General features: G+C 47.9%; 2 protein-coding genes across 2 annotated transcripts in view; one reads left to right on the top strand and one right to left on the bottom strand.

The window, feature by feature from the left end:
- The first annotated feature begins 318 nt into the window (after nucleotides 1-318).
- Nucleotides 319-3,543, top strand: TCF23 (transcription factor 23). Its single transcript, XM_004268130.1, has 3 exons — nucleotides 319-540; nucleotides 1,247-1,489; nucleotides 3,364-3,543. The coding sequence occupies exons 1-3, from the start codon at nucleotides 319-321 to the stop codon at nucleotides 3,541-3,543; spliced, it is 645 nt and encodes a 214-aa protein (XP_004268178.1).
- Nucleotides 3,544-7,315: 3,772 nt separating this feature from the next.
- The window catches only part of SLC5A6 (solute carrier family 5 member 6), a 32,339-nt gene continuing 19,942 nt past the window's right edge, over nucleotides 7,316-19,712 (bottom strand). The window contains exons 16-17 of the mRNA XM_049696221.1: nucleotides 7,879-7,994; nucleotides 7,316-7,483 (exon numbers count right to left, since the gene is read on the bottom strand). Of these exons, the coding sequence (XP_049552178.1) occupies nucleotides 7,331-7,483; nucleotides 7,879-7,994 (269 nt within the window). The 3' untranslated portion in view covers nucleotides 7,316-7,330. The remainder of the gene's footprint in view (nucleotides 7,484-7,878; nucleotides 7,995-19,712) is intronic.

Here is a 19,712-nt window from a genome sequence, read left to right as displayed (position 1 = left end):
GGGAAAGGAGCTCCCTTCCCACCGTCCTCCTGCCCTCTACAGCAGGGGCCTCCTCCCAGGGCCTGGCCACTCCCCGCATCCAGCACCCCCGCCCTCAGCCGGTTGGGAGGCAGTCAGGAGGCTTTTCGCGGGGGCTGTGCCGGGTGGGCGGTTTTCCCAGAGCAAGGAGTGGAGCAGGACTGAGTTGGCGCTCGCTTCCTCAGATGTAGCCGTCGCTGTCTGGATGACCAGCCTGCCCCGCTAGCGTGAGCCTAAGGGCTGCCTCAGGCCCTGTGTTCCGGTCCTGGGGGCTGCAGCATCATACCTCAGGGGTGTGGCATGTCACAGAGAGAGGCCAGAGCGGCACTGGCCATGCCAGGAGTAGGGAAGAGCCCGGCCAAGGCCACACCGAGGTCGCTGGCAGGCACTGACAGGAAGAGGAGCCGCCTGAGCAGGACAGGGCAGGACCTGTGGGAAGAGACTAGCTGGAGCAACCCAAGATGGAGCAGAGCTGCCCCAAGCCCTCGAGGGTCCGGCGCCAGGAGGCTGGCTCGTGGCCGGGTAAGAAAGCCAGGACCTGAAGAGGTAGCTGGGAGAGGCAGGCATGGGAGGGGCTGCGACGTCACCTGTGATGGCAGAGCCTCACTCATGGTTACTGTCCTGCCCAAGAGAGGGGACATTGGCCAACTTCCGCTCCAAGGCTCCATGCTTGGGCGGTTGGGGAAATCAGAGCCGGTCTTAACCAGAGCGTGGCTCAGAGAGCTGGCCCAACTCACTTGTCTCAAGGAAACTGAGGCCCGGAGAAGTGACATGTTTCCCAAGGTCCCAGAGCAGCAGTCAGCGACAGGGCCAGCACGCTTTGGTGTCCCTTCCTCTTTACCACAGTTGCCTCTACGTCTCAGGACCTGGCTGGGCCTAGGGTCAGCCCTACAGAGCAGGGCAGGACTGTGTGCTCCCTGTGGGCCCAGGGCATCCTGGTAAGCAGGATTCAGACTTAGGTGTGGATGCGGCAAGGGCCAGGGGGAGGCACAGTGGAGGGTGGGAAAGAGTACAGGACTCAGTTCTGAGCCCAGATGAGGTCTTCTCTCCATTTCCTCTGCCGTAAAGCGGGGCCGGGCTGAGAGCAGACAAAGAGGGGACGAGGCCCTGGGGTCCCTGTCGTTTGGCATGCTACTACTCTGGCAGGAGACCTTGCCCTAGGATGCTCTTAGCAACCAGGGGCAATGGGCGTCCGGTCAGCCCCACTCACCTGGGGTCCTCTGTGCAGAGTGAGGCCAGCCCTGAGAACGCCGCTCGGGAGCGGAGCCGGGTGAGGACCCTGCGCCAGGCCTTCCTGGCCCTGCAGGCCGCTCTGCCTGCCGTGCCGCCCGACACCAAGCTGTCCAAGCTGGACGTGCTGGTGCTGGCCACCAGCTACATAGCCCACCTCACCCGCACACTTGGCCATGAGACGCCCGGCCCCGCCTGGCCGCCCTTCCTGCGTGGACTCCGCTACTTGCACCCTCTCAAGGTAGGTCACGGGCCCGGGGCCTTGGGGAAGGGGGTTTGGGATGGGGGATACTGGACTTGTCCCCCTGCCCTCGGCAGAGCTGACGCTGGGGCCGGCTGCTTCCTGCTCTCTCATGGGAAGAGGAGCTGAGGCTGGCTCTTGGGACTGGAATGACAATGTTTCTCATGGGATGCAGTGGGAGTGATGATTGGAAATGACTTCATGAGAATATGGTTCCTCCAAGGGGAGGGAAATTCTGAGAGGCCCCAAGACTCCGGGGCGCTTAGTGGTAGAGGAGAAAAGGGAGTAGTTTCCAGGGCTGGGGTCTGGGAAAGAAGACACACCTAGGAGATTCCTAGATTCCGAGGGGCACTATGCCACTGTACAGTGCCTTGGTGTCCTTTGGACTTCTGTCTCAGGAGGGAGCCCCCTTTGGAGAACAAAGCTCTAAGAAAGCATCACTCTAGAAGTAACCAAGCTGGGTGGGGGCGTGGCAGGGGCTGGGAAAGGGGGAAGGAGGGCTTCCTGCCTGCATCACTTACCACACTGTCACCTACCTTTCCTGAACCTCAGTTTATTATACGGAAAGGGAAGATAACATGAGTCTGACTTTGCTTCCAGCGTATGAAATGAGATCATGAAGGAGAAGTATGATTAACAGTAATCATCATCGCAATAACAGCTAACATTATCTGGGGGCTAAAGTTATGCCCAGAGCTAGACTAAATGCTTTAGTGCATTTTTATCTTTTAATCCGCACAAGAACCAAATGAGGATTAAAAAAAAGAAAATTAAAAAAAAAAAAGAAAAAGAACCACATGAAGATTACTCTACAGATGAGGAAACTGAAGCTTAGGTAGGTTAAGTGGCTGAATGCAGTTCAGGCCCCGGGCTCATAGTCACTAAGCAGGCCCCGGGGGTGGGGTAGAGCACACTGTAAGTTGCTGACTGGGAGTGTAGCTGTTATAAAGGGTCGTCTTTGCCCTCTGAGGACAGCAACTTTATTTCTATGGAGGATAATTTTCACCATCTCTCTTCCTTCAACATCCTAGTTCTGAAATGTCTTGAAACTTAAGATATTCTTCTTTCATATAAATACAACTAAAATGCAAGAATTTGAGACATTTCAGATGGGGCAACTCTGAAATGTCAATGGTGGCCCCTGGTGCAGTGTCCCTGGGTGGCACAGTTGCTTACTTAGCTGTAAGACGGCGGCCAAGGTGAGACCCTCGCAGGAAGCAGGAGATGCATAAATATGTTGAAGAATGAACAGATGAGAGCCCGGCTAGGTCTAGCACTCTGGCAGCTGCGTGGGGTGGGTTAGCTAGCCAGCAGCAGTGGCCCTCAGCCCCCAAGTGGGGGGCTGTCAGGTGGAGGGCAGACCTCAGAGCCAAGTCAACCTGGCCTTTTCTGGGACTGGCCGCGTTCCTGCTGGAAGGATGGACAATCCTGGGAGGTCCCCTGCTTAGGGGGAGGGGGCAGCACTGACATCTCGGGCCACAGGCACTTGGGCCCGGCCGGGACTGGGCAAGAGAAAGGGTCAGGACTGTTCAGTGTCAGGAGGAGCCTGTCCTTGCCCCACGCTGCTGCCCTCCCCACTGCCCAGGCCCTGGCTGCTGTCAGCTCTGCCGCCCGCCTCCCTCCCCACCATCCGGGGCTCCTCTCGGGGCCCTTGCTTTTCTCAGACGGCTCCTCCTGTGCCTCTCGGCCAGGCTCAGGTGGTCAGGAGAATTTGTGAGGCCATGAGTGGTGGTGAGCCTGGGACCGCTGTCGTCGGAGCAGTCGGGGGGACGGGTCTCGAGGAGGGAGGCTAGGGAAGGCCCGGTCTGGGGTGCCGAGGGCTACGAGGGCTGTGCTAGTGAGCATGACCTTCATCCCTTCCCCATGTCTTGCAGAAGTGGCCGATGCGATCGCGTCTCTACGCCGGAGGGCTGGGGTGCTCTGGCCTTGACTCCACCACAGCCATCACCTCGGGCCAAAGAACAAAGGAGGCAGAGACCAGGACCCAAGTCTCTGGAGAGGCAGACGCTCTTCTTCTCGCCAGGCCGCTCTCACCGGCACCTGGTGACAAGTGATCATCACAGTCGCCCTTTTCTCCCGGACTGTGACTCAAGCTTAGGGACCTGGATTCTCTGCCAGGCCCTGCCTGTCTTCATTCTGCCTCTCACCCATCGATCTGGTTCAGGCTCCACTCCCAGGTTCCAGCACACAGACCAGGCAGAGCAGTGGGCAGCTCTGTGACAGAGAGTACTCAGGAGGACCGGGGAGCAGATCCTCATCTCGTCCCCCACGGGTGATGCCCCAGTGGCTCCCTTGTGGCAGTTACAGGGAAGTGGGCAAGGAAAGGGTCTGACTGAGTTGGAAGTTGAGTTAGGGCTCCGTCCCTTGCTTTTCTCCCCTAAGGTTCCCACAAACCCTCTGGAGATTGCAAGAAGACAGACACTGCTGCACACGCACAGAGGTAGCGGCTGAGGCTGGCAGCAGCTTCAGGTGCTGATGGGAAAGCCAGGGGCCAGACAGGCTCTCGGCAGCTGTGAGTGTGAACAGAGCTGGGCCGGGGTCACATAGGCAGAGAGGAAACTGAAGAAGGGAACGTACTTTGTTATTGCACTGCAAGATGCTTACCCAACATCAGGAATTCAGGAATTTTGTATCTGCATTACGGTCTCTCCAGCTGCCCCTCATCACTACATTTTCTCCCTCTCTGGGCCCTGCACCCTTCCACTCTTCTCTTGTTATGAGTTATATTTACAGGTTAAACCATAAAGCTTACATTGCTTACATTCCAGTATCCAGAGAAACTTTTACATAGTCCTAGCTGCCTAGTTTGAGATTTTATCCCAGAGGCAGCTCTACCTTAACTGAACCAGGCAGCACCTTAAGCCCTTGCGTTTGAAGGTTTTGCTAGACTCAGTTACATCCTTGAAGGACCTGAGAAGGAGAACGTGTATCTTTTCCAGGGGATAATAATTAAAATCTTCCATTATATTAGAAACCTAATCTCCAGGACAAACAAGATAGGCCTGGGTTCACTGGGTTCCTTGTATGATTTTGGCCGAAGGCCCCACTGGCTCAGGAGTTATTTCTACAATCTGCCTACAATGAGCTCCCTCCGGCCAGCTCCTCCCCACAGGCACTGCCCTCCCAGGCTCTCCCTTAGTCCTGCCGTGGGTGCCAGAAATCAGATAGTGCTCTAATGGAATTCATCTCTGGCCTTGTAGAAATAGTTTGAGGAAAAATCAGTGTCTATACATACAGAAAGTAACTTTCCAGATCAGGTGTGGCTTCAGATCAGGTACCTAAAGTCCAGACAGAGAAGGAATCATCTTTTTGTTAAACCTCAGTGCCTCAGAGTGGGAAGGCACGGGTCAGGCCAACTAGAGTCCCAGCAGGGGTAGCCTTAGACGGACGCCACCACTGCCATCGTGAGAACGAATGAGATTCTGACCGACTGGGCGTGGCCGGGGGTCTGAGCTCTGGTGTGAGGAACTGCTATTCCTCCACAGGGCTGACCAGGGCAGCCGGGGAAAGGGGGCTGAGGGGGTGACTCAGCAAATTGGTGTGGAGGCACAAAAGCAGACACAGAACGTCCCAGCCGCGGCAGCATGAGATGTGGGAGAGCAGCTGGACCGTGGCTGGGAGCCATGGCGAGAAGGCCTCAGCCAAGGCCAAACTCATAAATCTACCAAGTCTCTGCTGAGGAGCCCGGAGAGCTTGTGCAGAGCTGCTTCTGGGCAGCTGGACGGGGCCAGGCAAGGCAGAGACCAGGTGTGGGTGGGCACTAGCACAGTGTTCTTCGCAAGACCATAAAAGTCCAGCGCGAATGTTCTATGTCTAAAGCCAAAAAGCAGTATCTTCCTTGTTGAATTTGAATGTGGTCAGAAGAGGAACACATGAGTTCCCTCGCAAGCTGGTAGCACACAGTCTCTCTCTGGGGACGAAGCCGGGAAAGCTGGCTTTGGGTGCGCATTGGGGCCCCCCCACAGCACGGAGCGTCTCCTGATAAATCAGGTTTGGGAGCGTGCTCCGTCCGCCCCACTCAGACTCCAGCCTCTGTCTAGTAATGCCAGACCCTTCGGGAGAGGGGAGACCACATTACCCCGGTAGAAAAGACAAGGAGAGCCAAAGAAGGATGCAGCTGGTGGGGGGCTGGGGGAGGGCAAGTACCATCATTACAAGTATCTAAGTCTGTCTCGGGACCTTTCCAGGCATTTTCTTAGTGTTCTGGACCGTCCCCAAGGGGTCCAGAGACCGTCTCCTCCAGCCGGACAGCACCCAGCACAGTCAGGTCAGGAAGCGAAAGGACTGCCGGGGGCAGGCAGAGCCGAGGAAAGGACCAGGGGATGAATGGGAATAACCAGAGGAAATGTCAGGTTGGAGACTTCGACCCACAAATGAACCAGAATCAGGAGTAACGCCCTTTTCCTCTGTAGCGGAGGAAGAAAAATACCCTCTCACTGGGAGACCCTGGGAACAGGGGTATGTAGGAAAGAAGCTCCAAAAGGAAACAGGAGCCTGGATGACAAAATGACGCTCAGGTGGCCTGGCTCGGGAGTGAGAGGGCTGATTGGTCCCCTTGAGCGTCTTGTACCACCTGCCCCATCCCCAGGTACCTGTGACTCTAGGTGGGGATGGGGCAGTGATGGCCGGGACAAGCTCCCCGGGGCTGGATATGCGCGTGCTTTCTGAGAGGCAGCAGAATTACAGGGGAGAGGCTTCGATGCACTTTGGGAGAAGCAGAGCTGGCCAAGGGATATCTAAGTATTAAGGTGGAGACTGCAGATTTCACTAAATCGAGAACTAGCGTCATTAGAAATAGAAAAATCTGGCCTTGTCTGAGAAATTCCCTTTCGCTTCCTCTGGAAGGAGCCTGGCTAGGATGAGTCAGATGGCACTGTCCTCTCCCCTTTGTGGCCTAAGCCCTAAACCCAGGGTCCCTGCAATCTTGGTATTCGAGATCAGGGGTTGGCAAACTATAGCCAGTGGGCCAAATCCAGCCCCCGATTTTTTAAATAAGTTTTTATGGGAAAAGAGTCACACCTGTTTGTTTACATATGATCTATGGCTACTTTCCTGATACAAGGCAGAGTCGAATAGCTGCGACAGACAGTAAAGCACAAAATATTTACAGAGTTCCTGTGGAGGAACTCTGGCCCTTTACAGGAAACGTTTTGCTCTTGATCAGAGATATGCAAAGTGTGGTCCGGGAACCCTGGGGGTCCCTGAGACCCATTCAGTGCCCTAAGTAGCCAAAATTATTTTCATAATACAAGATGCGATTTGCCTTTTTTTCACTCCTATTCTCTCATGAGTGTAATGGAATTTTCCAGAAGCCATATGACATGTGATATTGCAACAACAGATAGAATGTAGAAGCAGATAGGAGAATCCAGCTCTCGATTACAACAGACATTTGCAAAAATGTAAACCAATGCCACTCTTCTCACTAAATATTTTCCAATATGGAAAATAATTATTTTTCATAAAAATGGTATCTATATTCACATATAGTGGGTTAATTAATGTTATTTTTAAATAAATATTTTTAAGTCTATTTTAATTTCTAATATGGTAAATATCAATAACAATTACCCACAGAAGCAAAAGCTTTTCAGAGCCCTACTTTTTTAAGAACGTAAAGGAATCTTGAGACCAAAAATTCTTAGAATCTCTGCCCTAGAATAGATTGGCGAAGGTCAAGAAAAGCTCTTACCCCATCCCCGTGACCCTGTACGTGACAGCTGTACCCTCTGCCTGGGGCAGACACAGTGATTTGGTCTTGGCCTTCGAGAGACAAGGGGCTTATGGTGAGGGAGCGGGCGCGTGCCTGGCAGAATGTGGACAGACTGTCCCGAGTGCAGATCACAGTGAGGTCTCCTGAACAATGAAGGTGGGGCTGATCCCCTGGTGGGCTGGGCCTTCCTCAGGCACATCCACGGCCTCCTTGTCTCTGCTGCCCCTCAGCATCCCGTTGCTCACCTTCTCCGGAAACACAGCCGTGTCCACAGAGAGATCCTGGGGAACACAGAGCAAAGGGAGTGGGTGGGGTGAACGTGAGGCAAAGGGAGGTGAAGGAACCTCCCCTTTCTCTTGCAGGAAAGGTGACCCTGCTTTGATCCTGGCTAGAAAGGAGGCCAACGAGGAGCAGGCCCGGGGATGAGCACGGGGCTGGGAGGACGGAGACGAAAGGCCAGCAGCTGCGGCCTCTCGGGGCCGAGACCCTTCTGCCCACCAAGCCCCCGCTCCCCTGTGGGAAGGAGCCAGGCAGCTGCTGCGGGACAGTCCAGCTCAGGCCGATCAGCAGAGAAAGGGGGGCTGGGAGGAGAAAGAAAAGGGAGGCACAGGAACCCAGGAGGCCCGGCAGTAGCCTGAGAGGGAAGGGAGGGGCGATCTGACAACAGACGTGCTACCTGGCTGTGGGTTCTGCAGTGAAGTCGCTTCTGACAGGACATGGGCAGGAGGGCAACGAGTTTCGGCAACACTGGGTAAATGGTCCGAGGGTTCAGGGTCCGGCCCCGCATTCCGCCTGAAGACAAAGCGCTCCTGAGGCTCCTACTGTGTAACCAGGGCACACCCGCAGCCCCCTGCTCGCCCCCTGCTCTCAGGACTCTAAACCCCCAGTCCCCGCCCACCTCCTTGAGCTCCACCAAGAAGCGTGACTGTTCCAGGCACCCAGGAGCCCAGGATTCCCTGTACCCCCATGCCACACCCTGTCACCACTGTGCAGACTGCCTGCCCGCCCCCCCCCTCCCATCCCACTAGACTTGCAGCCAAGCATAGGTCCCATGACCTGGCTGGCAAGTGGCTTCCAAAAGAACCACCACGGTTCTTGCTTTGATGATGAGAAACCCCAGGAGTGAAGATCTATCTCCTCTTGGTTGAGCCTGGATTTCCTACTCCCCCACCCCCAGACTGGCTGCTGGGAGCACTTCCCCTCTTTGGGGCTCTGCCTCCCCAGCCTCAGGTTTGGAGAGGAGCCCCCTCCCCCAACACAGCTAGGGGCCAGCTGCTGAGCAGGAAAATAAAGCACAGGGACCACCTCAGCTGCCCAGGGCAGAAGCAGCAGGATTAAGTGCAACCTACAGGAGATGCTGGAAAGACGGAGTAGCCAACCATCAGCCACTGGGGAGATCATGCGGACCGAGCGGGAACTAAGGACCGTTGAATTAGCTGAGAAGTTATGAAGGGGCAAAGACGATTGGGCGTTTTTTAACCTGAAAAGAAATTGACAAATTATCAAATTATCAGATTACGAACACTCCTCCACAGTAAAAGTTGAGTAAATCAGGCTGGCCTAACAGCAGGTCTATCAAGGTTTCAGGGGTCAAGAACGTCTGGGTTGGGTCCAAGTGGTGTGAAAATAAGTTCTGTGTCACACATCCCAGAAACCACAGTTAACTGCACAGTGGCTGGCAGAGTCCTGGTGAAAACACAGGTACACTCTCTCTACAGACGCAAACTTTGAATAGGGCTTGGAGAGGGGTCCAGGTGAATATAAAACTATCAAGATGTGATACGCTCTGAGAGGAAGTACAGTAGCATGAAGCAGAAGTTGAAGCAAAGCTCAGTTCTAACTGAAGTGGGAGTATATGCCACGCCAGCTGGGAAGGGCTACATCTCATCACAAGAGGCCATTGGCCCTGACATTGGCAGGGCTGCCAGACATGGGAAGTGTCGGTCAGGGCTGGTTTAATGTGCCTCAAACACAGTGGTAATACTCCACCAACTGGCCAAGGAGTTTCTCTTTTGGCCAGTCTTACCCGGTGCCTATTGGCAACAACATGCTGCCGCCATCATTTCCCTGGACAGAAGGGCAAACCAAGGCAGACCTATTTTGCTTTTGGAAGGTTGTCATAAAATATGCCATTGACCCAGACAGGCAGGCCTCTCACACATTACTACAAAATGAACAGTTACCTTTGCCTTTGAAAGTGGAACTCTACGTGGGGAAAAAATGGTGTTACTGAAAAATTATGAAATCCTAGGTTGCAGTTTGATGACTACAGGACCCAGAGTTAACAGAGTTTCGTGGGGCTCCTGTTATATGTGAGCCATGGGAGCATTGGACGAGAAGACTGGATAGCCCTTTTTGAAAGGCAGTGACACTTTGTAGAAGAGATCCTGGTATTATAAATCCTCCCAAGAAACCAACTGTTAAAAACACTACCAGTGGGGCTTCCCTGGTGGTGCAGTGGTTGAGAGTCCGCCTGCCAATGCAGGGGGCACGGGTTCGTGACCCGATCCGGGAAGATCCCACATGCCGCGGAGTGGCTGGGCCCGTGAGCCATGGCCGCTGAGCCTGCGCGTCCGGAGCCTGTGCTCTGCAACGGGAGAGGCCACAACAGTGAGAGGCCCGCGTACCGCAAAAAAAAAAAAAAAAACCCACTACCAGTGAAGTGATGAAGTGTGTCATTAACACCAAGCTTATTTAAGACCTAGATTGGAAAGGGGCTGGTCTCCTGCATATTAAAAGAAGCCAGAGCCATCAGTATCCTCCCAGGAACAGTGAAAATCCTAAGTTGGTCCTCCTGAGGCCTTTTATGAAGGAGAAAAGTGTCTTTTCTGGCTTAAGAAGACACAGATATTGGCTGGGCTTTCTGCCCACCACCTGTGCTGGAGGATTTTTTCCTTTTCCTTTTCTTTTTTCTTTTAAAAAAAAAATTTTTTTTTTTAATTTTTTGGCTGCGCCGCACAGCATGTGGGATCTTAGTTCACTGACCATGGAATGAACCTGCGTCCCCTGCATTGGAAGCGCAGAGTCTTAACCACTGGACCACCAGGGAATTCCTGTATTTTTTTTCTTTAAAGCATTTCCAGGATGATCTTTGTACAAAGTCAGAGCTGGAATTGTTCAGAAGACCCCCTCTGGTTTCTTTACCAGAACTGCTCCACTTAAACTTACATCCCAAGACATGGAGCTCATCTATTTTAAACAACTCCTAGCTCTTCCTAAATTGCAAAATTGTGACAGAAGATGGCTCTGATCTTGACAGAAAGGCATCATTTGGGTTAATCACTTCTCCCATAGCTTTTATTTTTTCCCAACTTAATATGGTCCTGGATGGTCATCTCATTACCTGGTGCAATAATTGCTATTTTTAGGGAGTTTTCATTCAATTTGCTCTCACTTATGGCAACTACACATTTATAGAAGGAATTTCTCCTGAGACACCCTAAACAAACATGAAGAAACACAGTAGGAAAGAGAAAACTTGGGTTTGTAAAAAGTCTTTGACCGACTGCTGAAGAAGAAACTATATGCCTTATGCGGCTCCTGCATGAGTATCATATTTTCTAAGAAAGATTATTGGACTTCCATTTCTGACAATATGGTAGACTCATGTGCAGGAAAACTCTCCTGGTACAGAACACTCAAAATGATGGATAAAAAGTTTTAAAGGTTTTAAAATTCATTGCTGGGCTGGCAGAAAAGTGAGGGAAAGGAATAAGAAAGTATAAAACCAAAATTGTTAAGCCAGGGCTTCCCTGGTGGCTCAGTGGTTAAGAATCTGCCTGCCAATGCAGGGGACACGGGTGAGAGCCCTGGTCCGGGAAGAACCCACATGCCGCGGAGCAACTAAGCCTGTGAGCCACAACTACTGAGCCTGCGCTCTAGAGCCCATGAGCCACAACTACTGAAGCCTGCACGCCTAGAGTCCGTACTCTGCAACAAGAGAAGCCACTGCAATAAGAAACCCGCACACCGCTCGCCGCAACTAGAGAAAGCCTGTGCGCAGCAACGAAGACCCAATGCAGCCAAAAAAAATTGGTAAGCTAGCACTGAAGCCAGTGTAGCCCTGGTGGTATCTGCAGGTTCCTGGTGCCCAAGGCCAGGGTTTTAAGAAGCCAAATCTGGGGACAAGAGACAAAAAGCCCGGGCCCATACAAAATGCAAAGTTGGATCAAAGACTCTGTAATAAACTTGGGATCCCCAAACGCCAACACCCTCAGTGAGTAAAGGAGAGATGAGAATATTTGCCCAAATAGATCTTGGCTTGGGGTGGAAGGTGGGGGAGGGAGTCTCCCACATATTTCCAAGCCCTTAAAGTTCGGGGGTCCAAAAATGCCCCAAATTTTAAGTGATCTCAATTTAGTAATGATTCTAAGCACAAGAAATTACAATTCTTCTCTGGAAGAACATACTTTAAATCAGGCATTGAAGGATTCCCGTGGATAAAATTCTGACAGACTTGAGCTCATAGCAAACAGTTCTAAAAATCAGAAGGAAACATGCTACCATAAGCAATGAGAGTGGAAACATTGAACTTGGGAGTGATAGGATCACACTTGCAATGACTGCAGATACTGTAATTTTTAGGTACAGAATATACATTAAATATGTTTAATATGTTTAAAGAAATAAAGAGTATTTTGAAAAGACAACACAGGAACAAGAGGCTGTCAAACATGACCAGGCAGAATTGAGGGAAAATGTAGAATTTTTAGGCATTAAAAATATAATATTTTAGTTAGAAATCCAGTAGATGATTAGAAACTGCTGAAAACAGAACAAATTAGAAAACAGGTCTGAAAAAAATCACTAGAATTCAGTTCATATGGACAAAGAGATGGAAAATAGAAAAAAAAAAGAATATAAGAGAGTATCTTCATGACCCTGGAATAAGGAGATATTCCTTTAAAAAGATACAAACAGCACTAACCCTAAAGGAAAAAAATTGATACATTATACTACATAAAATTAGGAACATCTATTTATCACAAGATGCTGTTGAGAGAGTGAAAAAAGGCAAGTTCACAGACTGGGAGAGAATATTTGTAATACATGTAATCAAAGGGCTTATATCAGGAATATACTTAAAAACCCCATAGAACAATAAGAAAAAGACTGACCACCCACTTATAAATGGGCTAGAACCCTGGCTGGAAACCTTTCTAAAGAGGATATCCAAGTGATCAAAGATAGTCAGCTTCAATAGAAATTAGAAATATGCACATTGAAATCCCGAGATACCACTACACATTCTCCAGAATGGTTACTACCTGTATCTATTAAATCCAGCAAGTACACACCTAGGTATATACCCCCCAAATATGAGTGCACAAATGGCATCAAAAGATACACACAAGAATGCCCATAGCAGCGTTGTCTGTGACAGCCCCAAACTGGAAACTTGTTTTTGTTTCCTATGGCTGCTCGGGGCTGGACTTCAGCAAACCAGCTGGCACCTTGTTGGACTCCACCCGTAGGGGAAACCTGCAAGGCTGGAGGAGAGAGAAGGGACTGGCTTCTTGTGGTTTGCGCCCAGCAACAGCTCTTTAGGGCAGTTCAAGTTTCCAGCTTTTCCCCGTCTCAGAACCAATCTTACTGTGTGCATCAAAGATACCTGCACCAACTGTCCAGTACTCCTTCCTCTGAGGCCTGAGTTGCACCTCTTCCAAGCTTCTGGATTCCTGTTGCCTTTTTTCACCACTACCCATCCAGGGGCTTCCTTCTGTTGCCCCGTCTATGTTTCCTGGGCCCTTTCCTTTGGCCTTTGCAGTCCTTATAATAAATTCCCTCTGTTAAAAATAACTGGTACGGTTTTTATGTTCCTGACCGGACCCTGAATGATATTACAGCCGTATCAATTCTTTTTGGCAGGTTTCATTCCTGACCTGCCTCCTGACCAAGAATGCATTGAACATCACTCCTCTTTCAAACAGGGAACCTGAGGGCTGCGACAAGTTTCACAGATCCTCCCAGCCTCGCTTGGTTGATTGTCAATGGCATCTTGACGTGGTCACAGGAATCCCTCAGAGCTGGAGAGGAGAGCATCTTGGGCGTCTACAGCTGTGACTGCCTGCCAGGAGGACAAGGAAGGTCACACCAACCCTTATGAACATTCTCTGGCTGCGTGTTTTTCTCTCCTGTGAATGTGCATGGGAAAATGGCCTCTTTCCTAAAGGCTCACAACCCTCCTCAGATGTTGCTGAGGAAACTGGATTTGAGAGCATCCAACTCCAGAGGCTCCCTGCTGTTACCATGGCCACCACTGTGTATGTTTGTGTTTAATAACGTCATTGTAAAGGCTGATTCTTTAACCAGATTGTAAACATGTGTGCAGAGCTTGCCCAGCAAATGAACAAGAAGGTTGTGTAATTTGTGAGAAAAATAACGTGAGTTGAGACCTTGATGGGCCGTGATCTTTCAGCGTTCTTCCCCTAGCAGGCTTGTACCAACTGTTATGAATTATTATAAAGCCACTCCACCCTCCATCCCCCCAAAAACAAATAACCTCATGGTATACAATTTCCTAACCCACTTAAGTACACATCTCCCTAGTTCCCACCATTTAAATCTGTGTCTAAATAAAACAGAACACAAGCTGCTTATTCAACAATCTATTTTTATCTACACTTTCAGCCAGAATATTCTCAGAAGATTTCCCTATTGTATACATTCTAGATTCAATCCTTTGGTTCTGCCCAGGGGCGTTATCCAGCATCTTGGGAACTCAGCTCCTGACCTGCTCAAAGGCAAGTTCCTATTCCCTCACTGCAGCCACTCACTCCTACGGTCATACCCTTTCACCAGTAACTGCACCATCTCCAAAATCTCTGTTTCAAGCATTCTGATTTGATATTTTGATCCCTATTTCCCATCCTTCCATCTCACCCAGGCTAGTGCTTGCGTCCCATATTTCTTCTATCTTATTGAGGCCTCTGATTGTTTTAACACCTTCTGTTTTACTAACCATCTTCCCCCATATCCTTACTTCCTCTTCATTCATCTCCAATTCCACGTTCATTATCATAATCGCTCCCTTGCTGTTACCCTTCTCACTTGCCCCTCCCCCTCCATTGTTTTTGCTCTACAGCTTCCTGACCTGATACTATCTTCCCAATCCAGGCCTGAGCAGGGCTGGAGATGAAACCACAACTGTGGCCCCTGGCTTCCCTTGACATTTTCACCATAAATCTCAAATGGGACTCAACATTGCAGCAACCTTCCCTCGTATGTTTCCTTTCCCACATTCTAACACATTGATTTCCCACTTCTTTTTTTCCACTAGAGTCCTCTCAGCTTGTCTTCATCACGTACTTCATGAGAAAACAAGAGCAGTCAGGCAGGAACTCCTCCATCAGCATACCATCAACCACACCTACCACTTTCCCAGCTGTGTCCACGCTCACGATGGATGAAGCTTGTCCTCTGTGTGGGCCTGAATCCCACCGGCTCTTGCCCTTCTGAAGGGCCTCACTCTTAAAAGTATTCCCTCTGCCTCCTTCTGCATCCTTGGCTTTTTTCTTACCACTAGATAGTTTCTCCCACTTTTATCAGCCTACAGATATTCTCTAGCATAGCATCTCCCACTAAAAAACCCTTCCTTGACCCTGTTTCTCCACCTGCCACCACATTTCTCTGCCCCACCACAGAGCAACACTTTTTCAAAGTTCTCTCCATCACCTTTCCTCACTCACTTGCTCCAACAAGGTGTTTATCTCCACCATTAAAACTGCCCCCCTTCTGCCGAATTTGATGTTCATTTCTATGGCCTTGTCTTAGTTTCTGTTTTGTTTTGCATCATTGGACCCTTTAGACAACTCTGTCCTTCTTGAAATACTTTTCTTCTCCAGATTCTTTAACCAGCTGTTCCTTCTCTGTCTTCTTCCTGGCTCCTCCTCCTCTGTTCTCCTTATAAATATAAAAGTAGCATGGAGAAAATTAGCAAGGCAAAAGTCACTATAAGTAAAGTTAGAAGGCAAATGACAAACTTGACAAAGAGTATTTACAGTTCAGGTCATAGACATAGTGATAACATCAGTCATGTTCAAAAAGCTCCTAGAAATTATTAAGAAAAAGACCAACAACCCAACAGAAAAATGGAGAAAGAATATGAACAGACAGATCTCAGGAAAGCGAATCAAATGCCCTTTAACATACAAAGAGATAGACACACTCATTAATAATAAAGAGAAATAAAGATTGAAACGACAATGAAATACCATTTTCAACCATCATACTAATAAAAATCCAAAAGTTTGACAACATGCTCTATGGAAAAGCAGATCTCATATATTTCTGTAACATTAGTGTGAAAAGACCTTTGAGATAGAAATAAATGAAGACAAATACAAAACAGCATGTATTTTACTCTCCCAGAATATATATGATTTGTTTGTATTTGCATAAGGAAACACACACACACACACACACACACACACAAAACAATGAAAAGCAGTTACTTGTTGGAGGGGGAATTGAAGTGGATGGGGAATAAGGTGAGAGTGAGTCTTTTAAGGCTACTCCTTTTTAGGTTGTTTGGCTTTTGAACTATATGAATGTATTATTTAATTTTTAAAAAGAGAAACAAAGAACAGTGGTCCAAAGAGTGTCTCAGTGAAATTTTTCTATGCATTGGCTTAAGGAACACAAACAAACGTGTTTCATCTTCAGAGGGAGTTAGGGCATTATTATAAGCATGCTGTGTGGATCCTGAGTTGTACTTAAGTCCTGTACCATTCAGAGATGGTCATAACGGCCTGAAATGACATTTATGATGACAGGCAAGAGCATCATCAGGCATATGTTAATCGATTTGAATACTCTGCACTGGCTCCATGACTTGGCTATGTACAGACTCAAATTTTTACCAGAGCACCATCTAAACACTTATCTGCTTCAATTACCACCTTCACCAGAAGCACTGGCATTCATTGGGTGATTTAGTTGCTAGAAAGAAAGTGTTCAAACCAAATACCCAAACAATAACTAACATCATTAGTCATTAGGGAAATGCAAATCAATACCACTTCACACCACTTAGGCTGCCCATAATTAGAAAAAAAGACAAAACAGAAAATAACAAACGTTAATGAGGAAGTAGGGAACACTTGTATATTGCTGGTGGGAATGTAAAATGGTGCAGTCACTGTGAAAAACAGTGTGGTGGTTCCTCAAAAAGTTAAACAGAATTACAATATAACCCAACAATTCCACTCCCTGGTATGTACCCAAAAGAATTAGAAACATGTGTTTAAATAAAAACTTATGGGGCTTCCCTGGTGGTGCAGTGGTTGAGAGTCTGCCTGCCGATGCAGGGGACGTGGGTTCGTGCCCCGGTCCGCGAAGATCCCACATGCCACGGAGCGGCTGGGCCCGTGAGCCATGGCCGCTGAGCCTGCGCGTCCGGAGCCTGTGCTCCGCAACGGGAGAGGCCACAACAGTGAGAGGCCCGCGTACCGCAAAAAATAAAAAACTTATGAATGAACATCCATAGCAGCCCTATTCAAAATAGCCCCAAAGTGGAAACGACCCATATGTCCATCAAATGACGAATGGATAAACACAATGTGGTATATCTACACAACAGAATGTTATTTGTCAATAAAAAAGAATGAAGTATTGGTACATGCTACAACACAAACGAACCTTGAAAACATGATACAAAGTGAAAGAAGGCAGACACAGAGGCCACATATTGTATGATACCATTTATATGCTCCCAGCATTAATCACTGTGCAGTCCTACAGAAAGTACAGACCACTTCATCACCCCAGAAGTTATGTTGACTATATATCTAGCCAGGGTGAACTGTGCAGACCTACATTCAGGAAAGAGATTCTGTTGTGAAATTTTTACCTGTTTACCTGTTCAATATCTTCTTTCTTCTTGTTCTTTTTGTGTAATCATAAAAATGTCTTTCACTGTTACTGATAAGAACTTTCTTGTAGACATTAGGCATCCAAAAATTTCATATTATCCCTTATAGAGTGCAACTATCAATCTCCTAGACTTGCTAATGAGTTATCTTGTAAAATACCAGTCAGTGTTGGATCTGTACCTCAGCTACTTAAGTTTCTGGATTTTGCTGTTTGCCAGAAAGTTTTTTAGTTTTATTTTGCTGGCTTCTTCTTCCTTTTGCCAAAGAATTATTGATATAATCACTAATATAGCATATTTGTTGTCGTAGAATGGTGTGTTAAGAAGTTTTTTGTCTATTCTAGTATAAAGAGATGCATGGGAAGAAGCACTGCATTTTCCTTTTTGCTGGATGAAATCATGTCTTCCTGCATTGTCTGCAGTTGCTGCAGCCATCTTGAAACCCCAAGTGGAAGCATCTCCAACATGCTGAGGATGGCAAGGCAGAAAGATGGACTTGTTGGTCTATTGGGATCTGCAATGACCTTATCAAGCCCCCAGACACCTTGCTATGGACCACCTAGCCCCCAGACATCTTGCTTTGTGAGAAAAATGACTGTCCTTATGGCTGGTCTGTATTTTGGTTGGTTTGTTTTTTGTTTTATCTTTTTGGCCACACCACACAGGCTGTGGGATTTTAGTTCCCTGACCAGGGATCGAACCCGCACCCGCTGCAGTGGAAGCGTGGAGTCTTAACCACTGGACCCCCAGGGAAGTCCTGGTCTGTAGTTTTATTTTCTTGTGATGTATTTGTTTGAAGGGGACTCACAGACAAACTCTAGACAGGGAAACACTTCCATATTTATTTCTGTTGCCCCAAGTCGCAGAAGTATGAAATTAAAGGTGGTAAGAATGTGATCAAGGATTCTTATTTGAACGTTGGATACGGCACCAAAGGTCAGTTTTGACACCTTAAAAGACCCTGTGCTTTTAACCACTGCTCAGTTTGGGAAGCTGAACCAAGCAAAGATAGTCATGAAATGGAGCAGCATTAGATACGACAAAAGGCAAATTATTATTTATGATAAAGAGAGAAACTTTTTTTAAAAAAGTATCCAAAAGTTTTGAAATGCACCCTTATGGCTACTGAGTCCTATAGGTCCAACTGCAAAAATATTTTCTGTCTGTATCCTGTCATGACTTCCTATTTTAGAGAAAAACTTATTGGCAGATAATTTTTTTTTACATCAAAAGGGTCATTGAAGAGTCTCTAAAGTGCCAGAAAAAATCATATGGTGCAATGGTTGTTCGGCAGCCCTTGTATAGGAGGTTACAACACGTTTCCCAAACATTCTGTTGATGGGAGTCCTCCTGACAACACAGAATGACAGTGAGTTTATTTCGTGCGAAATGTGTGAACACAGTGGTTATGGATGACCTGAGAGGCAGAGCACGGGGTGAAGATTAAAGTGAAATGCTGTCACTAAACATTTATAGCAGCAGAATTTGTCATCCTTCACAATAAACTATGACAGGGCAAGAGAAGCCACACGATCAATTGATTTGTGATACGGAAATCCCTCGTAAGAGAGAGCTGGAGAAGGGTATCTCTGATTTTGTCTATAAACTGACACAAGTCTGAGGCTCACCCCAGGCTGTTCATGTGCAAGACACACCCAAAGAAGCACACAAAGCTTTAGGTATGAAACTACAACATAAATATATCGATAAATCAACACCCAAGTCCCAGACCAACTCCAGAGTGAGACATGAAAGGGCAGATCCAAACAGTACAGCGAAGTCTTTGAAAACTGAACTGATGCGGGAACTACCTCCCAAAGAAGGTGAACCAGAACTTGCAGTCTGAAACTTGCTGGATTGGTTGCTTGTTAAAACGACAACAAAGTAATCAGCGTTATTCAGAGGATTTCCCAGGACCCAGAACGTCACTTCTAGGTATTTACCCAAGTGAAGTGAAAACCTATGTTGACAGAAAAACTGAGAAACCACTACACAAATGTTTATAGCAGAACCTGGAACCAATCCAACACATTGTGGCACATTTATAAAATGGATTGCTAGTTAGCAATTAAAAGGAAAAAAGTATTGATAGTACAACACAGATGACTTTTAAATATATTACGTTAAATGAAAGAAGCGAGGTTCCAAAGACTACATAATTCCATTTAAGAAAACCCTGGAAAAGGCAAAAATAGAGAGATGAGGAACAGACCAGTGGTTGCGCCTTTGATTCCTTACACTTTCCTGTGTTCTGCTGAGCCAACTGGCTTTCTCTTTATTGGTGCCCTCCACTGGCCCCCTCTATCTGCTGCACCCCTTTCACCAGCTCCCATCTGTTTAAGTCTCTCCATTCTTCTAAATCAGTTATCAATCTTCCATCTGCTTTCATTTTCCAATATCGTGTTGACGTCTCTTAACTCCTGTCATCATTTCTCCTTTCTCTTTAACCCTATGGGTTTATGGTCTTTTTACTTCTTTACTGTTATTATAGTGGGGATTTAGGAAGGAAAGGATAAAACATATTCAATCTTTCATGTTTACCCAAGCTCTCCTTTAATCAAGTCGACAACATATAGTCTAGGAAAATGATATTATTTTTTCACCAAAAAATATATATACATATGAAGTTTATTTCTGGC

This window comes from Orcinus orca, chromosome 13 (genome assembly GCF_937001465.1).
Source record: "Orcinus orca chromosome 13, mOrcOrc1.1, whole genome shotgun sequence".
NCBI lineage: Eukaryota > Metazoa > Chordata > Mammalia > Artiodactyla > Delphinidae > Orcinus > Orcinus orca.
Note: the sequence above shows the minus strand (reverse complement) of the source record. Positions and strands in the feature narration are given on the sequence as shown.

Excerpts from the sequence above, each read along its gene's own strand:
- TCF23 (XM_004268130.1), top strand. The coding sequence starts at position 319 with ATGTCACAGAGAGAGGCCAGAGCGGCACTGGCCATGCCAGGAGTAGGG. Across the intron at positions 541-1,246 it reads GGAGGCTGGCTCGTGGCCGG|AGTGAGGCCAGCCCTGAGAA; the intron begins GTAAGAAAGCCA and ends TCCTCTGTGCAG. Across the intron at positions 1,490-3,363 it reads GCTACTTGCACCCTCTCAAG|AAGTGGCCGATGCGATCGCG; the intron begins GTAGGTCACGGG and ends CATGTCTTGCAG.